Here is a 25,822-nt window from a genome sequence, read left to right on the forward strand (position 1 = left end):
AAGGATTAGACGCTATACAGATAATTAGAAAATGCACAAGTATACTTGATAGGATTAAGAAATCATAAAGAATATAAATCCTCATGCTCCAGCACAAAAGCCAATGAATATGACAATATTCTGAAGAATATTCCCTTATAGGACTTTGGTTTTGTGTATGTCTGCAAAAGATTTAAAAAGCTTTAGAGAGATTGGTGTGGTGTCAGTGACAGATATGAAAAAGACACTGGCCTAGGCATGCCAAGCTTGCTAGGCTAATATGGTAGATTGAGTATTGTATTTACCTTCAGTAAAGGTGTTGCTTGCACAAGTACAACACTGAACTCTGACAGAGGAACAACTGGGAGATAACAAGTCTTCACAGAATGGGCCCAAAATTTTGTCTTGAAAAACCTTCACCCTTAGCCTTTGAGTGGAACTGTGACAGATGGCTGCAAATCCATATTGTACCATATTTTGTCACAGAAGAGAGATGATCCTGGACTGCACGAGGGATACATGGACAGTTATCTGCATTAAAAATAGTTTATAGGAATTCAGACTTCTGGGCAGTTACTTTTTGTAGCACCTGCCCTGTTTTGATTTTAGTAGTCAAAAATTATTTAAATTGTGATTCTGCTGTGCAGGGCCTGAAATGACACAACGAGTATGTATTTCTCTTGATGCGGTGTTAGCCACTCCAACAAAATGCAATTGCATGCTTCATGCAAGTACTTCAGGAAAAACACAAATAAAAGAAATAAGCAAATGACTACACAAATGAAATTAGACCTTGCTATCATTAATTTATCTGTATGAATTATCCTTTTGACTCCTTGCCTTCTGTCAAATGTGCAGAGATCAGAAATGGAGTTTTGCAGCCTAATCCAATTGATCCTGAAGATAAAAGTTTAGTCTCTTCTGATTTGTCTAAGTGGCATAAAGCTTTGTGCTTATTATGGCACTCACTCCACTCTAAATAAACACTGGCATTCCTGGTGAAGGAGAAATCCTATCACTCTTGGTTAGGGTCTCTGAGGGATGGAAATTGGAGATTGTGTTCGACAGATTCAGTCTCCATCTCAGCTGGCAAGCGCCCAAGGTGTCCAGGAGAGCTTTATGCTGGAGGCTTTGTATGACTTGCCCTTGAGAGCTCAGACTTCTCATAGCAAAGAGCTGAAGCAAGAAGTTGCCAGCTGGTGCTCACCCCAAGTGGAGCTTATAGAGACCAATCAATAGACAAATTCTGACAGTTTAGTTGATGTATTTGGTCATTGCTCATGAAAACCTCTTCCTTCAGTTTTGATGTTCAAAGACACTGAAGTCCTCTGAGTTACCTGACTAGCTGTGGTCAGTGCAGTTAATCAAATGTATCATTAAACTGGTGAAAAATGATAAGCACTTCTGCCATTTAGAACCCCCTTCTCCTAACATAAGCATGTGTACAGTGCAGTCTCCTGCATGCACAGAGGATCAAGGAAATTGGGAAAGTCTTAAGTGAGATGTTATGTTGTACAGAAATGTCTTTTTAGACTGGAAAGGGACTTGGAGTGGAAGTGAGAGAAAATGTTTTTCTCTGACTGCCCAGGTTCTGTGTGGTGGAGGCCTAAATGTACAGAGCAATGTCTGTCCTGCCCAGCAGGGTCTGATCCTGCAGCTCACTTTAACACCTTGCTGTGCTTGGCTGTGGCTCAGGGAACAGAGGAAGCAATTTGTCCCTATGGTGGATGCTGGCCTTGGTCTCCAGGGTGTCCAGCCTTGTCTGGGATGTGCAGCCACCCTGCTCTAGGAGAAGGCTGTGATGAAGGAGCATCTGATATATGCCTTTGTTACACCTAGATGTAGTTGTGTAAAGTGTGCAAGAAGGAGCCAGACTTCCCCCAACTTTAATCCTGCTTCAGTCTTGGGCTTCATTAACACCTTCTGTTGGTACTGTGGCCAAGGATAACGTACTGTGCCTTGGGCTCTACAGCTAAGGAAACCTTTTATTGTAAAAAAAAAAAAAAAAAAACAAACCAAAAAACCCAGCACTTTTCTGTTGTAGAACTGAGAAATGGTTGTCAGTCTAAATATATATATATATATAAAGAGTGGTCTCCATGGAGTTTCTGAGACTAGTAAATGTGCAAGGTCGTTGTCTGCCAGACAGACAGCCTCAAGATGTAGATTTGGACTACATCAAAATATTCTTGCCATATGAAAATGGAGAGCCTCTGTGACAAAAGCCCCTCTGAGAAATCAGCTGTCATGTCTATCCAGGAGGTAGTTTTCCTGGTTGCACAAAATAGTTTCAGCCTGTGAGGAAATAAATTAATTGGATTTCGTATTAGTTAGTTACTGAGATGAATTGGGTCCAAAACACAAGTGGTTCATAGTACTGCATGCATGATTAATGCTATAGAAAATGCTCAAGAGTTCTGTAGAACTCAGGTGGTGTGGGGAGGCGGAAGGTGTTTTCTACATCTGTGGTATGTATTTAGACAGAGATCTTTGAATGAACAAATGTATTCTGGCCTAATGCTCATGAAATGGGATCTTTGGGAAATGGTTGTTTGAAGTAAATTGGGAAGGTTGGGTAGCTAACAGTAACCACTGTGTCTGCAGAACCAGGCTATGCTGGTAGAGCTCTCAGGGGCTGTACCCTCGTGATGTGTCTAGGGATTTAACTGCAGAAGGCAATGCCTCACTTTTGGAGAGATTTGGGCAACTTTAAAAGCCCACAGTGTCAATTGTGCAGGTTATTATCAGTCAGACAAGAGGGTAATGTCATCCAGGCCTGGGTAGTGATTCCCTGCAGCCCTTATTGGTTGCTTTAAGAAAACAATTCAGTGATTATGAGAAAAGAATAAATGCTGTGAAGAATGTGGCAATTTAGCTAGTGAATATAACATATTTTCTGGATGAGACAGTGATTTTATAAAGATGTTGTGCAGTAAAAAGAGAAGAAATCAGTATAACAGTCATACAGTGATGACTGAAGAAAGTCCAGCTCAGCCCTGCAGGGAATACCATGGTTCTTGTCAGGATGTCCAGGCTCTCAAGCTGACACTGTGCTGTCTGTGGCATCCTGCTGTAACTTGAATTTTATCAGTCTAGGATTTGAATGTTTCTCATAGTAAAATTCCCTAATGCTTGGGACAGTGTGAGGATTGCAAGAAGGCTCTTGGTGTTGTGGCTTTCTAACATTTGAATTTTTTTGTACTTGGCTTATGCCTTGAACATACAATCATATCTTCTTAGTAAATCTGTATAATCCAATAATGAATGCCTTTAGTGAGAAGCTGGTGACCTATGAACAAACAAACAAAAATTCCTAATTTGTACTGGTTTCTCTCATTATAAATTCATTTTTTCTAACAAGTCACATGTTTTTTTTAGCTGGTAAAAAAAAAAAAAAAGATATTTGAAAACAGGAACCTTCTCTGACCTGCTCTTTCTGTTTCAAGATTTGAGGTGCATCTTTTCCTTTCCTTAAACCAATCTCTGTGTGCCCAGCTTGAAATTAGGCACTAGCTTCTTTGTTATGAGGTTTATCTTGTAAATTGAAGCATTTTCCTTCCATCTGTGTTTAACTTCCTGCATGAGCACTGGTTATTGGTGTTACAAAGCCCTGTAGAAACAGATTCAGGAAGGTTCACTGTTAAATTCCTTACTTGTCCCCACGTGGTAATGCTTTAGTAACTGTCTGTTCTGACCACAGTGCAGTAGTAACTCTCTTGGTCTTCTGTAGAATGCATTCAAATGCAGTGGTAAGAGGACAGGGAGAAAATTGTTTTAGTCTGTGTGTAAAGAGAGCTACCTGAAGGGTGTTGTGAGATTATATGGAGACAAACACAAAACCTAACAGCCAGTTAAGCATTCTTAGTAATAAAGCCTAAGTATCACCCAATAAGAAGTGTAAAATGATATTTCTGTATAGATCATGCCACAGGGCTTGAGTTATCCTGCATTATCTATCCAGGCTGACAATATATATATATATATATATTGTGTATATATAATATAGTTACTAGTAATTGAAATCAGGTGCAGTTGAAGGAATTGTACAACAGCTGAAAATAGAGCCTTTAAGTGAAGCAATATCTTCCTGTGGAATCTGATGTCTTTTAAAAGCAGATATTTTCTATGTGGCTTCCTCTAGATGAGTCTTAATTAGTATGATTTTCATGTGGCAAGAAACCTTAGGTGCAAGTTGTAATTAGACTGATTTTTAAACATTTTTTAATAATATAATATATTAAGTATTCTGCATTTTTGTTGGTTTGAGGTCAGCTCGGTTATCCCCAGTGTAATACCTGCTTATCCCCAGAGACAGAGGGTGACATAATTAAAAAAAAAAGCTTCTGGTTGAAAATGATAAAAAACTTTCAAGAGGTCAGGTCTCATTTAAACATCAAAATAAGAGGCCTGGTCTTGCAGAAGCCTCTGATGAGGAAGTGTGTAAGTGTTGAGACTTTTTGAAAATCTGCCCTCAGGTTCACAGTGGGAACTACCAGGTGTTAAATGCATTTGAACAACTGGCTAATTTAATGTATTCAGATGAGAACTCCTGACAATTTGTGAATTCTGTCAGGATTCCTGATTTGTCTCATTTAGAGCTGAAGGGGAAAGAGAAATTGAGAGTAATACTCCAATAATTTAAAGTAACTTTAGTAGGTGTTAATAAAGTTGTGTGGTATCTGAAGTATTCAGTGGCAACTGCTAAAAGAAAAACTGGAGAATGCAGATTTGCAGTGTTTTAATGCTACCCAGTTTATAGCACTGGATGGCCATGGGGGATTTGAGATCTGCAAGCAAAGTGGTTTTTATATCACGAATGCTAGAGCTGAGTGAGGACAGGAACCTTTCCTTAGTAATGAGCAAAAATAATTTTGGCATTTGTTATGTCTTTCATGAGTGAGGAAAGGAGAAAGTGTTCCTTTTAAAGTTGATTTTAGAAAATGACATAGCAGCTTTAGACTGTTGCTAGGCTTGGGATATTTGCATAATCTTTGAATGCAGTTGTAAGTATGTGATACATTGCAGAGATCTTTCAATAGATCAACCCCTAAAGCTTGTCGATAAATAGATGCTATAAATACATCCTGAGTCACAACCAGATTCATAAACACTACAAGTCTTTCAGCAGTTGGCATAAATAAATGAATGCTGTTCAGATAAGTGGGCTCCTCCACCACGGCTGTGCTTTCCTGGCTATGTGAAGATTTCTGGTGTCTCCTCTGCCTTATGTAATATTGCTGTCCCCTTTGCTAGTAGAAGTAACAGCTGTGGGAGGGGGAAGATCATAGATGGGACCATAAGGATGAGTTTTAGGGCTGTGCATTTCTGGAGCTGCTTGTTGGAGTATGGAACTTGCTGTCTGTACATGAGACAAGGGTGTATCCTTTGTGAACTTACCTTGAGCCTTATATCATTCTGCTTCTGGTGACACAGCGGCCCCAATAGCATTATGTATGTCCCAGAGTCTTCCTTAAAGTCTGAGGATGTAAAGTGCTGCTTTGGAGAGATGTTTGAGTTATTTGACTTTGTTGTTTTCAAGTAGGCACTTTAGTGAGCACAATGTTAGATTGGAAAGGAGATCATGCGTCAGTGTTTTGGTTTGCTTAAAATGTCTACGTGAGTGGGAGTGTGCAGTGAGTGCACGTGCTCCTAATGTGCTGGGGAAATGACAGGAATCTTTTGTAGGTAGTGCAGAAGCAGTGTTGAGGAGGCTTGGGGCTGATGCTCATCCCTTCTGCTTTCAGCTTAAGGTGTGATGCAAAGGGGAAGAGCTTAAGCCTCTCCCCAAAGGAAGTTTCTCTATTTGTGCATGGATATCTTTAGATAGGCAGGGAGGGCTGATGTGTTCCTTGGTTGTCAGTGCTGCTCTGGATCCAAATGTGCTCCTCAGTACCAAAGAATGAGAGGTTTTATCAGTTTATCTGGAATTGCTGTGTTTGACTGCTTTTGTAGATGGCAGAGGAATGTTTTCCTTTGGTGTATGCTGCATCTGAGCCTGAGCCGCACTGACATTGAAATAATACTCAGCGTGTGCAAGTAAAATAGTCCCAAAGGAGGCAACAAAGTCAGACATCCCTGCAGAATGCTAATGAGGGTGTAAAAAATACTTGTGTCATTGATTTGTCATGAAAGGCAGGTGAAAAAAGCAGAGGGTGAGAGAGTGCAGCTCATTCTGTGTTGAAGGGCAAAAGAAAACATAATTATTGAAAAACTTACAAAGAATAGAGATCAAATATGCAGTATACAGAAAAGCAGTTATGTTCTGTGAATAATTGAGATGGTTTGCAGTTAATTCTACCTCAGAACTAGTGTTGAAGGGGAAAAAGAAAAAAAAAAGTCAAAGCTGATTCAGTTCCACCTAGTGCCTTAAAATAGTTTCCTGATGCCATTGTGATTAATGTGTAATTCTGTAGAACCATGCACTATTCAAAATTATCAGAAATGCTTAATCACATTTTTAATCATGCCAAACTACAATTCCAAGAGCAAGTCTTCATTAATGGAGTTACATTTTGTTGAGAAAACAAGCACAGTTATTCTGCAGAATTTTTGTACCATTGAATTTCTATTTTAGCTGCTTATGGCTCTTTTTATTATAAATTAAGAAAACTAGAAAAAGTTTAAATTCTGGGATGTTGTACATCCTTAACCACTCACAATGCTAAATTGTTTTTTTTTTTAAATAAATACTTTTAATGCCTACATTATGCAGTCTTTCCTGGTGTGGTCTTCTAGATCCACCCAACTGCAAAACAAATAGCAAAATTCAGTTCTAAAGCAGAAGGCTGTTTGTGCTCTCAGAGACTCTTACATTCTTAGGAGGAGCTAGAGAGCAGTGTCAGAGCTGTCTTTTGGAAAAACAAGGCCATCTCTTGCCTGTCACTAGTGCTCTCAATTGATGCACTTTTATCAGTGGAGTGTGCTTTTTGCTGATTTCATGACAGTAGCTTCTCCACACGAAATACAGCATGCTCAATGAAGATTAACCCAAAAACCTTACTTGGAAAACAAGTGGTGTATTTGTTGACCACTTGATGGCATCACTCAGTTGTACAGAAATGAAACTGTGTTGTCAGTAGAGCAGTGTTACTTGTGCTTGGTGTTTTATTTTGGCCATCAAAGAGTGAGGGGAGTTATTAATACACTCCCATAAATTAAGCGAAAGCCAAAACTCTAGTTTTGAGCATTGTTTTTATTCTCTGTTGTATATTACTTACCATTTTGGAATAATTTCTTTGTCTGCACAAATGCAAACAGAAGAGTGGCCTAGACTGCTCCTCTTCGTGCTCCTGGTTAATTTTTCAATTAGTAGTTTCGTGGGTTAGTGCTGACACAAAGAATGTTGTCCTGCACAGAAATGGCTTTTTGGTTTGTCTTGCCAGTGATAGTTCTTTACACCTCCAGTTGTTGCAGTTAATGTGAATGCTAGGGAAGGGATATTGGTTTTGGTGTTCATCATAGGTCCTATGAAATGACAGCGTTTTGCAGCCTTTGTACCAAAAGCTGTCTGTGTGTGCCAGCCAACAATGAGAGAGCACTGAAAATGCTGAGCCAAGGGAGTCATGGAGCAAAGAAGGCATGGTGGCAATTATTTAGATGTAAAGGACAGTTCTGGTAGTGCCAGGGGAGCTCTGAGAGTTTATACATGCTGAGAATTGGCCCTCAAGATATCAGGTTGTAAAACACAGAGTTGGAAGGAAGCTGAAGATCTAAACCTTTCTCTGGAGCAGTTGATGTCACTGAGCAGTGACAAGGCCCCTGTTAGTGCCCTGAACCCAGAGGGATGGAGCCAGCTGCTGACCCCAGCACCTTATTCCCTTATTCCTCCTCCTTGAATAATGGGAACACAGTACGAAGACTGCCCAAAAATTGGGGGCTGACCTTTAGAAGCAGTTTTCCCAATTTTTTGGGTAAACATTTAAAAATCTTCTTGGTTTCGTTGCTTTTGAGATGTTCTTCAGATGCTGCTTTGTCAGAGGAATTCTGGCATAGTGTTTATTTGAATTCTTATGTGCACACACTGATGTATGAATCCACTGGTACACCTGTCCTGCCCTTTCTCTGACTGAGAAGAGGAAGGAGGGAATATTTATTGTTCTCCAACATTTTATCCTAAAAGTGGACATGTCTAAGTTGAGGTACTTTGGGGTTTTGGTTCTCTTGATTTTACTTTTTTTAATCAAACCACAGAGGAGAAATTGTGAATTTTCTTTCTAGTTCTAAGATGCATTTTGTTTTAATAATGGAGTAGGAAATACCCATCTTCACTCCATATAAAGTGGTACAGCAATAAAAGTGCTACGTAAAAGGTTTTTGCTGTCTACCTTTGTTATCTTTTCTCTATATCATCAGTCATTATGCGACAAGTACCTATAGCTTTGTGTAGATTTCCTAATAAAAATAATAAAGTTTTTGTTATTTGTAGAACCATAGTGTAAGTACAGCACATAAAGGTAAGTAAAAGCCTACAGAAATGAAACAAAGAAAAATAAGTTTATTGCTGAGGATCCAAAGGGAGAACAACTGCATAGCATGTCTTAAGGTGCAAATTATGCAAATTCATTATAAACTGCTTTTCTCAGTTAAGGAAAGAAGCTCAAGAGTAACATCCTAAAATGTGAAGCGAGAATAAATTACTCTTCAGAAAACCCCATTTAGTCAAGCATGAGGTTCAGTGAGTGCTTAGATAACTAATTTGAATGTTATTTTTAATATAACAATAATAGGAGTGAATCTTTGTATAAATCAATATTTTTAATAGAAGCAGTCTCAGTGATATAGATGAGATTATTCTATACTTTTTTCTGCCTGATCAGCTGGTTTTGCACAAACCCAATAAATTTTAAAGGCCTTTTGAGGCCTAAAGAGGAATAAAATGTAGATAGCTGATAGTCTTTTGCCATTTTCCTGGGTGGCTGAATTAACTGTGGGCCTGAGCCCTAACTTCATGGAACTTTATCATGTACTACAGCAGAAACAGTCAGGTTTTCCTTAGGTATATGTAAAACCCTTCTGTGGTTTGTGTTATTTTGGCTTTACATGGAAGAATTGTAGCCTTATCCTTTTGAGTTTGAAATATTGCTTGGTGGATGCAGTTGATCTCATTTCAGTACTCCAACAAACCTCCCAGAAGGACTTTTTCCATTTAATTTGAGAATATCTCTGTGGGAGTGTTTCCCACAGACCCTACATCTTAATCTAAGACAATTTTTCAAACTGGTACATTTTTATCTCCTAACTGTTGGTTGTTCTAGTGTTTTACCCCAAAATTTTATGTGTATCTGTGTTTATCTTGAAATTGGCTAATGAACCAAAATGCTAATTAAATTTTATACCCATAAATAATGCAATAGTTCATTTGTATATAGCACATGACGTTCTGCATCTGCTTGCTAGTTCAGTTGGGATCTGCTAATTATGCATTTTCAGCAGATACTACAGGCCTTGATAATCTTATGGAATATGAGGATTTAGGTTCCCAAAACCGAGGGTTTTCCCCAAAATCTGCTGTATTCTTCAGACTTCAAAGATGAATAATGTGCAAAATTAGTTTTCTGTCAGATTGACTGAGGCAGTAGTACCGAGGCAAGCATGAAGTCCCTTGTCTCAGCAGGAAGGTGGCTTTCAAACCTAATCACAGACACTTAAGTGCCAACTTAGTTAATCACTTCATTGCAGAGTAATACAGCATGTCTGAAGTTATCTTCCTTCCTTTGAAAACCTTTCCAAGCAGAAAGGCAGCAGCCTCTCCATTTTCAGACAGTGTTTTTTTTTAATGCAAGTTATTTGTGATGTGGATGATTCTTCATTTGCAGTGCAGTAAAGAGTTCCTAAGGGTTAGTCAAAATGAAAAAAGAAAGAAAAATATTCAACTAAAGACTTGAAGAGGATTTATTTAATATGAGAGGGTGTCCAGAGTGGGCAGGATGGTAATGCCCAGAAGTGAGAGACAGAAAGACATGGAAGTTTGAAGAGGCAGTGTGAATGCCAGTAGGTGGATATATTGTTAGAGCTGAAATTATAGTGGCAGCTGCTCTGTTGATGATGGAGGAAACAAAGGATCAAGTTTCTACTCTTTTCAGCTAATAGGAAGTCACTGAAAGGGAGACTGAGTGATGGTCATGTTGTCACATTGCCAGGAGCAAGATAACAGTTTCTCTTGGAGTATTTTAATCCCCAGTGGTTTGGAGAGAGAGGGATTTAATTACAGAGATCTGAGATAAAGCTCTTAATGCAAATATCCTCATGAAGATGGTGCCAAATCAGGATTTTGCCATCTGCACCTGTCTTCAGAATTGGGAAGTGCAGGAAGCAGGGGTAGGAATGCAAGACCTGAAGGATGATTGCAGCAAACTAGAAGTCTTGCATTGTCTCATGTACCACGAGGAGTCCCACTGATGAGAAAAGTCATGTGGAGAAGGCAAAGTCTGAAAGTTAATAGCGTCTTTTCAGGCTCAAGTGTGGTCTTAATGGAGTTAGAGTTGTGGTCTGGAGTTAGACATGTGGGTCACAAAATGAGAGTGTTTTGTATATATTGCTATGATGTGAGATAAAATTAGAGGCAATAGATGGAGAAGAAAGCAGTGTCTTGTGAAACACTGTGATGGAAATAACAGTTCAAGATGTAAAGTGTCAAGCAGATCTGTTAAAGGAAGTCTGAAAACAGATTTCAAAAGAATAGTTTAGGAGAGATACTTCACCAAAACAATGACAAACAAGATTAATCAATAGTTTGGGAAACTTCAATGCAATCCAAGAATAAGCTTGAGAGATGGTCTGTTGATGGAGACCAACACTGAACAAACACCATGACATGATTTAATTGGCTCAAATACATTAATGAAGATCCTTTAGGTATGATGATGGTCATGTTTTCATCATGTTAGACTACATATTTCTTACTGTATGGTTTATATGATATGGTGTCTTCCTAAAATGAAGTTTGATGGTGATAAAGTAATGCTCAGCACAGTAAACTAATATCTGTATCTGTTTAAGTAGCAGTCAAATCTGAGGCAGAATTACCAGAACATTTCTGTCCTTTCATCTGTGGAACAAGTACTTTAAAGGCCTTATTTCTTAAAACCTATCTAAGTAAAGATATCTGCAACATAAATAAATACTGGGGGCATTATAGTTAGGAGACTATTAAATGTATATTACTATAACTCTAGTAGTTGAAGATCACTGAAGTTCTCAAGGTGTTTTGATTCCCCTTTCCCTTATGTTGGTAGTTTGATATGGAACAAAGCATTTCAAATAAAATGTATTCAGCTTGTAAGAATGTCAAGATCGGGGCTATGAAATTTTTATGAAAAAATTGCAGGTTCTTTTGAATGCTTATGAAGCTGCAGCTGGTAGACAGAATTAGCCATTTACTCAGTCACAGAGTCAAGAATATTTGTTTGTTGCTGCAAATCCATAGCTATTGTGAAGTTAAACAGAAAATTGCATCACTTTTCTGTGCAAGAAATTGTAGGAATGTGGGGGAAGTACTAAAACAAAAATAGTGGTTCACCAGAGTTTTCTCCCAAGATTGTGTAATCCTTGAATGTTCCCTTGCTAAGGAATTTTGAGATGCCTTAAGATCTAATGAGTTTTTTAATGGAGTCTGTTATGTTGTTGTTCCCCATTGTGTTACTCATGTAAAAAGTAATACTTTCCTTCTTTATGTCCTCAAAGCTTATTCTCACCCTTCAGTGCAATAATTGTGGAGAGGTTGAGCTTCTTGGAATCCATTGTATTTTTGTATAATGAAAGTCTTCTATTAGGAATGACATGTTCTGTTTCACATTCTGTAATTTGACTAAAGAAAGCAATTCAGAAAACATGAAAATTTTTTTTTTTCTTTAGTCATTCCGGTTTTTATTGCCTGCTATCTCAAAACAAAGCCAAGAGGAGCACACACGTACTAAGTAGCATATGCTTTCAGGCAGAACATAATCAATTGACAAAAATATCAGAATGTGGAAGCATATTGACTAATTCTTCAATCTAACCCGTGTACACAAGCTACAAAACACTGGGAAAATGCCTCAGCTGAAATGGTCTTTGCTGAGCTATTTCAGCTGTGTTTGGTGGGCTGTGCTGGGAGATAAGGGGGCCCATTTGCTGTGATCTGTAGCCTCTCGGGTATTTCTGCTGTAATAAGCAGCAGCTTTTGGCTAGTGTCAGTCACTGAGTGAAGGTATTTCTTGTTGCAAAACCGGTGATCAGCTCTGAATTTTACAAATAAGTGACTCTCCAATGCAGCCTCCCATCAGAAAGGGCTTTGTTTTTTGTCTCCTTCTGTCTGGTTTGCAAGTAAATTGTTCCTGCTACAGCCCCGTGTGGCTTGCTGCTCTCACCCTTGGTGACAGCAAAGCTTGCTGGCTGGTGATCTCTGCAGGGGTTTATGGCTCAGCTCTGCTGTTCTCTCCCTCTGTTCTCACTTCTCTGTTCCCTCCCCTACTGTGGCTAAATAAATTACCTGTATGACATGTTCGGTTTTCTCTGGCAAGAAGCCTGGGAAATCAAATCTGTTCCCGAACCTGGGTCTCCCATTTGGCAAATATAATGCCTCCCTGCTGTTAAATCAGGTCAGCTCTCAGGAAAAACAAAGAACAATTTCATATAGCTATAATCAACACAGAGTAAATTTAGATAATGCAGCTGACATATGTTTATTGTAAAGACCATCAAGGAAATAATTTTAAAAGCTCTTCATCTTTGTTGCATCAGGATGCATGTTGAACATTCTGTGCACAGAGAAGATCAAACATTTTCTTTCTGTTATCCCATATCAAAGTGAAATATATCTATTTTCTGTCTGGTCTAAGAAGATTTTTGGTGGAGTGCTTCATTGGTTGTGTGAGAAAGAGTTGTGTACTTAATTATGGAGACTTGATGTAATTAATATTAATTAATACTTAACTATTAATTATTCATTTTTCAGTCACTTCCTTTGACTTTCTGGCCTCTGAAAGTGGAGATATAGGTGTTTGGAGGAGGATAAATAAATGCTTTTAATAGATTGTGTTCTTTTTTCTGCCTTTCCACTGGAGATGAGGCAGCAGGTCACCTGTGGCAGTGTGGCTGCAGGTCACCAGCCTGTGCAGTCTCCTTGCAGGGGGAAGCACCAGTATGGGCAGCCTCCCTTCTCCAGCTGGAAGCTGAGTTTCCTGGCTCAGCTCTCTGGGTGTCCCAGGGGGCTCTGAATTGCACCCCAGAGGCTCTTTGTTCACACACTGTTAAGGAGCTCCTGCAGACTGCCCAGGGCTGTGGAGTATTTCCATTCTCCTCTTGTCCAGCTTGGCTGTGCAGGGGGAGCAGAGAAGGGTTTCCTGTGGGCAGGCTGTGCTTGTGCTTTTTGGGGTCTGAAACAGCTGCTGAACCCCTGAGCTTGCCCCCAGCCCTCTTCAAAGGTGGAGCAGGCAGTTCCTAGTGCCCCTGGGGCACCCTCAGGCCTAGTGCTAGCCTAACCTGTGAGGGTCTCCTGTGCTGAGCTCCCAGGGCCAACTTGCTTCCATTTATTCACTGGAGTTAGTAAAAACCAGCATTCCTGGCTGCCTTACACTCTTACACAGCCTTCTCACTGCTATTGACTGAATAGCTGCTGAGGGCCCTGGCTGGAAATGTTTTCTAACTGCAACTGAATATCAGGTTGCCTGATCTGGAGAAGTGCAGCAAGAACACGACATGTGTGGTGTCCTGAGCAGCAGAGCAGACTGCCCAGGCCTCTCCGCGGTCTGTGTTTCAAACTCAGCATGAGAATAATGGTTTATTCTCAAAAACAGATGGGGTCAAATGTATATGCTGTGTTTTTAAATGATACGTGCTTTTCCAGATCTTTTTAAGGACAGCTACAGTGTTGCTAATAATTGTTTAGTCATTCATGGGTTGTCTTGGTTCTAAAGAATGCCTTTGTTTTTTCAGTGCTCTGAGACAAACAGTGAATGTTTTTTATCAATTTAAATATTCCCTCAAAGCTCTGCTGTATGAGGCAAGTCCTTGGAATGGAAATTTATTGTCCAAAATCTTCATCCAGTGTATCCAACAAGGATTAAGGGGTTAAAGCAGTGAAGTGAGTTTTAAAAAATGGGAATTCAGTTCCTGGGTGCACCAGCACTGACCTGAAGCAAGGGCCATAATCTCCATCCACATCAGCCGTGTCTCAGGAACTGACAGTAGTTACGTTATCTGTCCTCAACTTTGGCATACCAAGACAGATTGCAGATACTCTCTCCTACTCTGAAGGTACAGGACCTAACTCTGAAAGGCTTCAGCTGATAGCACGATAGAAATAATTTCAGCTCTGTGTTGATGGCAAGGGCAAAACCTTCCTCGTTCCCTTCTTGGCATCGAGGTCGGCCGAAGGAATTGCTGAGCTCGCTCAAACCCTGCTCTACATCTTCTCTTCTCCAGCCTGTGACCTGATGACCCTGGGGATCCTGGCGCTGGTGACATCGACGGGCTGCGCGTCAGCCAACGCGCTGCAGTCGTTGACGGACGCCATGCACATCCCACACCTGTTTGTGCAGCGCAGCACGGGCGGCTCCCCGCGCACGGCCTGCCAGCTCAACCCCAGCCTGGAGGACGAGGAGTACACGCTGGCCGCGCGCCCGCCCGTGCGCCTCAACGACGTCATGCTCAAGCTGGTCACCGAGCTGCGCTGGCAGAAGTTCATTGTCTTCTATGACAGCGACTACGGTAAGGGCAGGACAGCGCTTCAGGCACCGGCACGTTGGGGGGTTCTCGGCTAGGAGGTGGGGAGCAAATGGAAAGGGTGGAATATGGCGTGCTGGGTTTTTCACTGACAAAGTGTTTCGAGTGGATGCAGGTCTTTGTCTTGAAGGAAAGGCTGCTGTGAAGACTAGTTCCCAGAGAAGGAGCAAAGTTGCTTAGCAACACCTACCCAGACAGACAAAGTTTGAATCTTCTCACACTTTTTCAGTGAAATATTAATCAAGTGTTGACATTGATCAGCAGGGGTCACATAGATGTGCAAGGAAGTTCAGCATGGTCTCTACTTGTTCCAGAAAATGCTTTCTATCAAAGCTGAGTATCGTTCTCTTTACAAATAAATTTTCACAGTAACTATTACTTTTTCTACATGCTTCCACACACTGTTCTGTGTCTGGACTAAATTTCACAGTGATATTCCTGGCATTAAGCTGAAAAGTAGAGTTAGCATTTTCTTTAAATCTCATGCATTTCCTTCAGTAAAATTCTTCCTTTGAGCTGAAACTTGAGGAAAAGGAGTCTTTGCCTTGGTACCTTATGATAGGCATAAAGAATAATAAAACCCCAAATCTCTCATTGTGCCAGGCTCTCAGAGGGAAAGGGAACTGTGTACACATTTTTTTTTATATCTCCCCCACCCCTGCTCAACTGATATGAGCACTGTTCCAAATACTTGTGGTATATTCAGCACTCCTGTCTTAGGATACAGGATCTGTAGTGGGGAAAATAAATTTTCTATGGTATTTTTTAAAACCCTGCTAACATTTTTGCTTTAAAATGTGATGCAAAACTTTTGATGTGGTGATGTACCATGCACAGAATATAAAAAAAGCAAACTTAAGGCTAAATCACAGAAGGAAAAAACAATCTTATGTATGTCTATGCATATATAGTTTAGATTTTATACATCTTCCACCATTGCAAAATAAATCTTAATTTGCATTCTCTCTATATACTATCTCCCTACTATTTTCAGTAGCAAGTGAGAGAGAAATATCATCTTTGGTTTTGAAGTTTGGTTACTTAGTTTTGGGTGCTAGTTTTGGTTAATCCTGAGTTTCGGGTGCAGATTTCTCTTTTCAGTTGCTACATAGTTATTTGCTGGTCCTTTAACAGGAACATTGAGGATGATGAGGATGGGTTTAAGTAGGAAATTAAATGAGACTTTAGCATCTTTTTAATGACATAGAATTGTTTTAAGCATGAGAAGACTTCCATGATGCTTGTAGAGCTAATCTGTAGGCTCAAAAAATCTAGTAACCCAGCAAATGAACTGTCCTGTAATTACTGTCCTCTGTAATGCTTGAACAGTGAATGCTTTGAAAGCAGAAGTCACAAGGTATGTGGTGGGTGTTCTTTTGGTGGCCTTGTGGTAGTGATGAGAATGCTTCTCTTTAGCAGAGGATTGAGTTTAAAGAGTTCAAATTATTCTAACAGTTATTTCAAGAACGAAGGGGGAAGAAATAATCTTATTAGGATGTCTTAGAAACACCCCAGATACTCGATGTGCAAGCTGCTATTTTTGCTACTAGCCTATCTGCTTACTGAACTATGGTATCCCTTATTCCAGTGATGCATCTGTGTTTCTTTATCTTCTTTTTTTTTCTTGCAAAAACTTAACATCTCAGTAGCAAATCCTGAAACCCTTAATTCACGTACCTCTAAATTCAGTTATGATCAAATTGATCTTTTCTATTTGGCACAGGCTGTATCTGTAAGACATTAAGGTTATGGAAGATTGCCACAGGCATTCTTCTCCTGTGGGGAGTGTGGTGTGCATTGCAGCTGCTCTTTCCTCTCCTTCTCCTCATGGATGTGACATCCATCTTAGGCTGATTCCAGTAGAATAATTTTATTTCTAAGAATTTGGTGGGAGGGGTTTCCATAAAGAAGCTGGGTGAACCTTGCCAGATCTGGGCATGGATTGGTGAACAGAGGATGAATAACCAATCCACCTCCCAGGGTATTGCATGCTGAGCTCCAAAACAGGTGCCTGGCTCCAGGGGCATGGCCCTTTCCTCTGTTCTGAGCTTCCACAGAGCCCTGCTCCTGCTTCTCCAGCAGCACCTCCCTGCCCAATGGGCAGGAGTCCCCTGCAGGCCATGATGAGGGAGGTGACATATTTGTGACTACAGACAATTTCCAGCACTGGGCTTTGGTGGTTTCCTATAATAAGTGGTCCTTCTCTACCTGGTCTCTGCAAGTTGTACCATTCCTTTGATTAGTGTTTTAATTTGTTCATTTGCTGGTCTCTAAAGGCCCTTGGTGTCCTCCTTGTGGAAATTGTCAGGTTTTCTGGAGACTAAATAGCATTGCACAATTTAAAGAACGTCCCACACTGTTGAAGATGAAAATTATTTATTAAAGTTATTACTTGTCCCTTCTTTGACATACATTTGGAATTATAATTTCTGTGGAAAAGTAATGGACTTGGTTGTTAGAAACACAGAGTAGTTTCTGAACAGCCTTACAAGCCCCTAGTATTCTTGTGGTTACAATGAAATATGCCTTTTTTCACACTGAAATGATGGATAAAAATGTATGCACAACTTCAGTGAAAGGATATAGTTCTTTACAGTAAAATGCCTTAAAGTCTACAACAAGAAATTGAGAGATTCCTACTGAGCTGCACCAACAGGGGAAAGATTGGTTGATAATTGTCCATTCAGTTCCCCTGTATTTATACCAGAAAAGATAAAAGCTAATACTGGTATTTTATCTTCATGATTTAGCCCTTGTTTTTCCACTTCTCTCATTTATGGCTTGTGCATGGTTTCAGAAGATCCAGAGAAACCTGCTCCCCATTGATCACACTGGGAGGCTGCTGTTGCTGAGACTGACATTCATTTTTTGGTGAAAAAAGCTGGCTGCCCCTAAGTTTGCCAATGACTCTCAGATGGTGCTCTGTGGAACCAGGTCCACCCAGCTGTAAAAGAATTTGCAACAGAATTCTGATCTGTTGTGCCATCCTGAGGAGGTTCAGTTGTGCTGATGTGTTTTGAATTATGTTTTCCTCTACAAGAGCATCTTTTTTGCCTCCACATATATTGCAACAATGTGCACAGGCCCACTGGGAAATTTAATATTTTATTTTGCTGACCTTCTGGATGTAGAAGTATCAGCAATCAAACTTTACTGACAGAAAAATTGGTAGTGGGACAAGTTTCATAAAGAATCTTAGCAAGCTGTAAAATGACTATCAGTTAAAAGCAGTGGGTGCCACCCACCAGAAGATGAGGTTGGGAAATAAACAGTTGAAACTGTGCTTCTAGGGTGAGCAAATAAACAGATGTGTGGTGAGAGAATGAATTTGAGAAGGGTTTTGGAGGCTGGATGTGAAATGAAAACAATGAGGCATATTAAATCATATTTCTGAAGAGAAATGTGAGTAATAGCTATGTTTTCACTAGATTAACCATACTAGTGAAAAACACTTCTTATCTCTATAGTTAGATTAGGTCTCTGCTTTCCTTCATACATGTCTGCATATCTGTATTACAAAATGTAAGTTAAAATAGGGGCACTTTATGAGTCCACTTTGTCAATGAAAATGGTATTAGACCTGGGAAAAGTAGCTGTAATAGTTTATTCTTAAGTTTTGTTGTCAATAAGTGAGTGTTGTTTGCTGAAGAAAAGTGTTGTATAAAAGTCTTACAGAAGAAACTTTTGAATATCATTTGACCTCCCAAACCAAGCTATGAAGCTTGGTTCCTACAGGAGAAAAACCCCAAGGCCACAGCTTATTGAGTTCTAAATTTTTTCCTCAAGATTAGCGGTCTGTTCTTTTTCATTGATGCTGCATTAACTTTGAGTGCTACTTGATCAATCTTGCTATGTGGAAGGAACTTAATTTTTGGTATGACGGGTTTTGTGGGAAGCTGAGTTTCCCACAGCGATTATGTGGCAATTTCATTTCTGAGTCCTGCCTGTCAAGGGCCTCAGCCATGATTGTAAATTACAGGAATTGTGCTATTAGTAGTTTTACAGCAAGATATATTGGTCCTGGAATGGTCAGTCTTTTGTCAAGATTCCTTTGTGCAGGCTGCTACCCTTGCATATATTTAATTTGCAGAGGAATGTAATGAAAATTGAGAAATGCATGCATTTGCACAGTCCACGTGGAGCACTGCAAATCCCTTGTGATGTGAAACATTGACTGTCACAACAAAAAAGAAGCATACAGAGCATTTGCATATGAGCTACTTTCACCTTACCTGCTTTAAGTTTTCTTTTATCCTTGTTTGTTTATAACTTATCTACTGCTTTCTGTGTCATGATTTCAGCTGCCAGACAACCACTTCTGCATCACTGGGGCTGCCATATTTCCAGTGAGCATGCCTTGCTTAACATAAATACAAGCAATGTGACACCTGAGGTGCTGAGCCACCTGCGCCTGTGTTGGTAGGTGCCTCTTCAGCAAATCTGACACTGCCTGGAAGTGTCTGACTTGTCCTGCATGAGCTGTGCTGATAAGAGTTTGCCTGTGTTATTAAAAATACCTGGTTTTCTTCCAACTGGTTGGTGCCTCCCAGCTGGAACTGTTGTGGAGAAGCTTGAATTGAGATTGCTGTTTAAACAGTAAGATATATGGACTTTAGGCAGCCAGCTGCAGAGAAATGTAACTTCTTTATGCTCATCAGTCTGCAACAGCAATCACTTAGGGAGGGAATCCTCAGCCACCTCTGCATTGATGCTGCTGTATGAGGTAATAAAGGGGAGGGATGGACTGGGGCTGAGCACCTTTTCACCCAGCAAGAAACAGAATTGCCTGAGTATTTATTCTACACAATTTCTGCAGGACCTAGTTATTCAGGCATAACTGCACACTGGATGTCTAATTTCCAGACTTGTATAAAATCTGCCTGGAAAAAATGAAGACTTTCCTGTAAAGATTTTTTTGTCTTTTAATGTATGATCATCATTGCAGCTGCAGAGAATGCCAGGAAAGAAAGAATTCAGCCAAGTTCTCCAGGTCCAACAGGGAGTTTGTAATACCATGGAGTAGAGAAAAAAAAATGACCTTTTGACTTTTACATTGAATTTGATCTGGAAGCTATTGAAGAAATGGAATTGTGTTATCCTTGAATCACTTTTCTGACTGTGGCAGCACTTAAAGTAATTGGTCTGCTTAAATTAAGCATGGATTTTTGTCATTTGTCATGATATTTCTTTTTATTTAGTAATGCATCACAGTATATAACACCAAATGTAATTAAAGAAAGTCAATTTCACTTCCAATTATTACTTATACATTACTTTTAGTACTTTGATTTTTAAGGTATGGAGTGTGTGTGCTAATAGCAGCAGTGAGATTTCCCCCTCTCTAATCCCCATAATTCCTAGCAAGGTATGGGAGCATGGGCAGTGGTTGTTTCCCATAAAACATATTAAATGCTTCCAGGACAATGCCTGATGTGATATACAAATGATCTTGAAGTTATGGTACAGCCTTTATTCTCAATGTGTCCTATCACAGCTTTCCTGTAAACTTCAGTGGTAGCAAAAACTGGTCAGAGATCTCTGGACCAAGAGTTTGGGCAGTTTCAGGCATCTTATGTCACTCAAAAATTCAAGGCAAGTTCAGGAAATAATTCTGAGCTTTGAAATAGTTTGAAAAATGTTTTGCAAAGAGATGATGCAAGTTCTTTTAAAAAATTCAAAACCCCCAGGACCAACACTTTCAGAACAGAAGGTTTGCACTTTGTATTCAAAATAGGTATTTTTAAAATCACTTAATCTTAAAAGACTTGAGAAATCTCTGTCTGGGTGGATGCTCATGAGAAAGGGAAATGAAAGGTGTTATTAGAAGCAGTTTTCAACCAGTTTTTCAGCTCAGTCATCTGGTCAAAAATGATTATTAATCCAGTTCTGAAAGCTCTCGTTGGTCATTCTTTAATGTCTCTTTTTAAACTATTTTCATTTTAGTGACCAGTCTTCAGGCTTAACTTTGTAGAAACTGGGGCTATTGGTGATTCTGTTTTCCTCCCTTTATATTCTGAAACAGAATAATACAGCACACACTATCTAGAGAAAGGGCAACTTCAGCAGCCTGGAACCAGAGGGTGCAAATTAATTCATTTTGGACAGAGAAGTCTTTGAGAAATGTAGATGTCATCCGTGGAAGGCCTAAGTTCTTGACTTTGTTTCCCTGAGTGAAGGTAGATAGAATCTCTTGAGTTAGACTGATGGCATGAAGCTCAACAGTTTGTTCAGGTGTGTGAAAAAGACAAGGAGAAATGCAAGGATGATTTGGTGTACTTGAGCGGGGAATCTGAGGACCCTATTCCAGAAAGGGAGTCTCTTCAATTCAGATTTGTTAGGGACTGAATGCTTACACATGCACTTGGAAGTTGTTGGATGAAAGCATAGCTGGACATTGAACAGAAAGGTAGAAGTTTGTCCTGGAGGATGTATGCAGGGCTTCAGGCAGTGACATCATTCTGAGAAAATATATTCAGATATCTCAATTTGCGATGAGCTTTGAATAAGTTCCCAATCCCCACTGGCTTTCATGAAAACAGTAGGAGAGAGGATTCATCTGTGTGGATCCACATACATGCAAACACACACATATGTATGGGTAGATTTAGATACAGAAATATATATAGAGAGATATTTATGTGTGAATTTCAAGAAAAATAGTAAAGGAGTGTGTCTGTTTATATACATGCATATGTATACACTTGTGTGTAAATGTGTGCATGAGTCCATTCATATGCAGAATCAAGGACACATTTCCTCTGCTCCTTTTGTGCCTTTGCCCAGTCCCCCAGGAATCCTTCTGATGCCACTATGGGCAGAACTTCTTTGGGTTCTTCCCTGTTTGGAGACTGTTTCTGGTTTGTTTTACCCAGTTAAGAGTTGATGTGGCTTCCTACCACTTCTTTCTGTTTTCCTTATTGAGACAGAAATCCCATTCCTTCTCCTTCTCACATTTCTGTGGTTTATTTATTTATTTTTCTTATGGCTGAACCTTTGTGTGGGTTTTCTGGCTTTCTTCAGCACCCTGTCCAAACTGTTTTCAATGTCTAGCTAGCTGTGCACAGCTGCACAAATTGCATCTCCCAGCCAGACATGTGCAAAGGGGGCAGAGTTTTGCTCTTCATTGAGCTATGTGGGCCTTTTATACCTTCTGCATTTACTTTCTCATGTATTTAATGTTTGAATCTGGTGCTCTGGGAGTTATTTTAAGAGTAATTTCAATCATTTGAGGAGAAAATGCAGCATTAGACTGTAAAAATTAAATAAAAAGCAGAGGAAAAAATGTTTCCAAGTTTGGATTTTTCAGAGTCAGAGCCCATTACCAATGTAATCTGAATGCCTGAGTTCTATTGGAGAGGGATTTAATATTCATCATCTTATGATAGCATTTGTTTAAGTGGAAATAATGCCTTTTTTTTGTGTACAAATTGAATAAATAGGATTAGTCTCACTACTGGGGAACATTGAGTCCTACAGAGATACTTTTTAAATACTGGATATTTTGTTTTAGTGTTCTCCTGGTTTAGTAACCAAGACTCAAATAGACTGTTTCTTACAAAGCCATATGGGAGAATTGTAGAGGGCTTCAAGAAAGAGACAAAAATTGAGCTGGGACATCCCTTGGAATAATTTAATTGATTTTTCCCTGTTATGGGAGAGCACTAAATGGCAACAGCTACTGTCACACTATTTGGAGACAGTAGTTGAGTTCATCAATTTGGAATGTCTTATGGGTTCAGGAACTATTGGCAGTCCCCACTTCATTGAATCATTTAGGTTGGAAAAAGACCTTCAAGATCATAAAGTCTAAATATCAACCATGTCCCTAAGTGCCATGTCTACAGGTCTTTTAAATGCCTTCAGGGATGGTGACTCCACCAACTGCACTGCTTCCCTGGGCATCCTGTTCTGGGCCTTGGTGATCCTTTCAGTGAAGAGGTTTTTCCTGATATCCAATCTAAACCTCCCCTCATGCAACTTGAGGCCATTTCTCATTGACCTCTCCCTTGTTACATGGTAGAAGAGAGGGACCCCCACCTGGTGGCAACCTCCTTTCAGGTATTTGCAGGGAGAGGAGAGGTCTCCTGTGAGACTGCTTTTCTCCAGGCTAGACACTCACAGCTCCATGAGGTGCTCCTATGGCACTTGGCTCCAGACTCTTCACCAGCTGTATAATCCTGTAATTAGCACTGCATGATGTCACTCAAGGTCACCTGCTCCATGGCCTTCCCAGCACCCTACTTCATCCATCAGCAAGAATCAAACCTTGGGGTGGGTAAATCTTCAACTGTTGCATAGCAGATGAGGAAGGGAGCTCAGGATAGTGATTTAGTGCTGGTGTGTGTTATGGCTGGCTTGAATTTCATTTCCAAAGTCAGAGTGATTTCCTCTGCTCTGCTTCTGGCCACTGTTTGCTTACATCAACAGCAAAGTATCTTCTAGCAAAGCATGCATGGGGAGTCAGGCAAATACAGAAACTGTGCAATAGAAGAATTGTTATGTTTATACCAAAAAACCAAGCAACATCCAGTGCCTGGAGTACAAAAGCCGTCTTTGCATAATGGGCCATAACCCAGTGATCTCACTTGTCCTAATGCAGTTCCTCAGTAATTCTCAAAGTCATTTTGCTTTGGCCCACTTGCATGAATATTTGACATTGCCATTAACAGGAATTAAGACATATCTCATCTCCCAAAAGCCATATAATAATGTCGGGGGAACTTTGTTAAGAAAAGAATAATCCATTAACTAGGACCAACATTTCTCTGTAATCACCTTTCTCCTTCAAATGACAGAATCTTTACAGGAAGGAACTGTCATTTATTTTTGTAATAGGAATAATAATCCTTCCTGCTGTGGAAGAATAATTAAAGGTCAAATTCTGGCATTGTATTCATGAGTCAGCACAGCCTGAGCACCAACACCTAACTGGACACCCCACCAGGCCCTTGTGGTGCAGTAGAAATCTTGGCTGAAGGAACAGCAGTGTGCTTTTCTTTTCAGTGAAGATTTTCTCTGTTGCTTTGCATTAAGGATGCTTTGTAATGATTGCCTTATGTATGGAAGCATATACGAGTGCATCAAATTATTAAAAAGTAGTTTGGACCACCCAAAGTGCTCTCCCTATTTAGCAAGGAGCATGTGGTGACATTCTGTGGCTTTTCTGTATAAAGAAGTATCTGTGGGAGTCTTTGTGGTGCTGTATATCTTTTATTCTCTCCCATCCTGTGCAGCCATATAAGTCTGGACAAGCTGTAATTAAGTGAAACAATATATTAGAGTACTAAAATAGGAATAACAAGGGCAGCCTTGCAATGGGAAGGGTGGGAGGTGAGCAAAGAGGAACATTTAAAATGCTGGGTTACTGGCCAATTAGTGGGTTTGACTGAGTACTCATGACAGGTGTATTTAAGTTTTCTTTCCCTCAAATCCTAATTAAATCATTGGAAAGAAAGAAAATTCCAAATTATGGTAGAAGGAGAGCCTTCAAGCCCAGAGACAAGTGAGTTTGGCAAGTTCAGCAGCTCCCAGTAACCACATACTGGCTTCAGGGAGATGTGACAGTGGTGTGATGGCACTAGGGGTTGGAAGTGCTTTTGGGGAGAATCTCAGACCATCCTCTTCCTGTTCAGATTGCTATTATTTAGCCAGTTCCCTTTGGATCTGGTTTAGACAGAAAAATAACTAATTAGGAGTAAGAGAAGTTTTGAATATTTCTTTGGTTATGCCAGAGAACAGTAAGACATTTATGGTCTCTTCAGACAGATGCCTCAGAAAGGTGTTTGATGGTTTATAATGTGCTGTGCTTGAATACAAAAACAACTGACCAGTTAGTAAAGTGGCAAGATAGCAAACTTCAAAGTTAGCAATGAGATTTTTCTGTTTCCCTTTCTGTGCTTAGCTATGGTAAAGATGGCAGAGGGGCTTAATTTCACTAACTCAGCAATGCCACTGCACTTCATTAAAAAAAATCACCAGGGTAAAAATTAGCTAAAAGCTTCACTTTTGGGGGGAAGAAGAGAAGGAACTTTGTTTTTAAGACTGAGATCTATTTTCTTGTTTAGGTTCAAGAATCTGGACTTAGTTGGTTTAAATAATAAATTTGCAAAATTTATTACTTTTTCTCAAATTATGTAAGAGCTGATGTGCCACTAGCCTGAAAAATGACTGAAAAGTCTTGTTGAAATCCAGATGTTTTTCTGAATTCCATATGTTTACAAAATACAGGTGATCAAGGCAATTGAGAGCTCTGAAGTTCTACTGTGCTCAAGGTTGAACTGTGAACTTGATTGCAGACTCTTAGACAGCAAAGAATCGACCCAGCAGCAGGTGCTCGCTTAGGTTTGACGCCAGGGCTTTCCAGAAGAAAAGGGTCTTGCAGAGTATCCGAGGGTACTGAAAGCTTTAATCAGATGTTGTTAAACATGAGGTATTCCAAACATCAGACACAAAGTCACAGGACTAGTGAGTGCTGCTGCTCAGGAAGGGGTTTGTTCCCAATGTTTCAGTGTTTAATCCCTTTTGTGTGCTAATTAACCTTCTGTGTTTCATCTTCCTCAGCTGATGTCAGGAAGAATTGTTGTTATTCTTATATTGTGTCATGGATTGGAATGGAGTAAACCATCTCTACAAAAGTTCTAAAAACCTGAGTCTACAGTAGTTATTGTGATGGTTTAGGATCTACTAAATATATTTGAATTTAATCATGGTTAATGCAAGATCTAACTTTCTCTTGGTCATATTTTTAAATTCCTCTGCAGATGGACTTTTCCTTTGCTTGAGACTTAATGAAATTTATTAATCACTTTATAATAAAACCAAACAAATTTGAGATCCTTCTGCTGCAGAGGGGCTGGCAATACCACCTGAGGGGAAGGGACATCCTTACAGAGCTAATAATCACCTCAGGCAGGGGGGAGTATTTGAGGAACTCTGACCCTTTACAGGAGAGAATTGCATTTTCATACCAGGTTTTTAATATTAATATATGAAGAAGGATTACCCTTGCTGTCTAATAAAACAGTAGCTAATTAGATATTTGGTTTTTAATAATGATGAAAGTTAGTGTTAGACAATCATTTGGGGATTCTGAACGATTGTTTAGAAAACAAAAAGCTTTGCTGAATTTCCTCCTAGTTGT

At 39.8% G+C, this 25,822-nt stretch overlaps 1 protein-coding gene across 1 annotated transcript in view; it reads left to right on the forward strand.

Moving 5' to 3' along the window:
* GRID1 (glutamate ionotropic receptor delta type subunit 1) overlaps positions 1-25,822 on the forward strand; it is a 485,602-nt gene that overhangs the window by 179,115 nt on the left and 280,665 nt on the right. The window contains exon 3 of the mRNA XM_066554224.1: positions 14,383-14,667. Coding sequence (XP_066410321.1) covers positions 14,383-14,667 — 285 coding nt within the window. The remainder of the gene's footprint in view (positions 1-14,382; positions 14,668-25,822) is intronic.

The sequence above is a fragment of the Molothrus aeneus genome, chromosome 8, assembly GCF_037042795.1.
Source record: "Molothrus aeneus isolate 106 chromosome 8, BPBGC_Maene_1.0, whole genome shotgun sequence".
NCBI lineage: Eukaryota > Metazoa > Chordata > Aves > Passeriformes > Icteridae > Molothrus > Molothrus aeneus.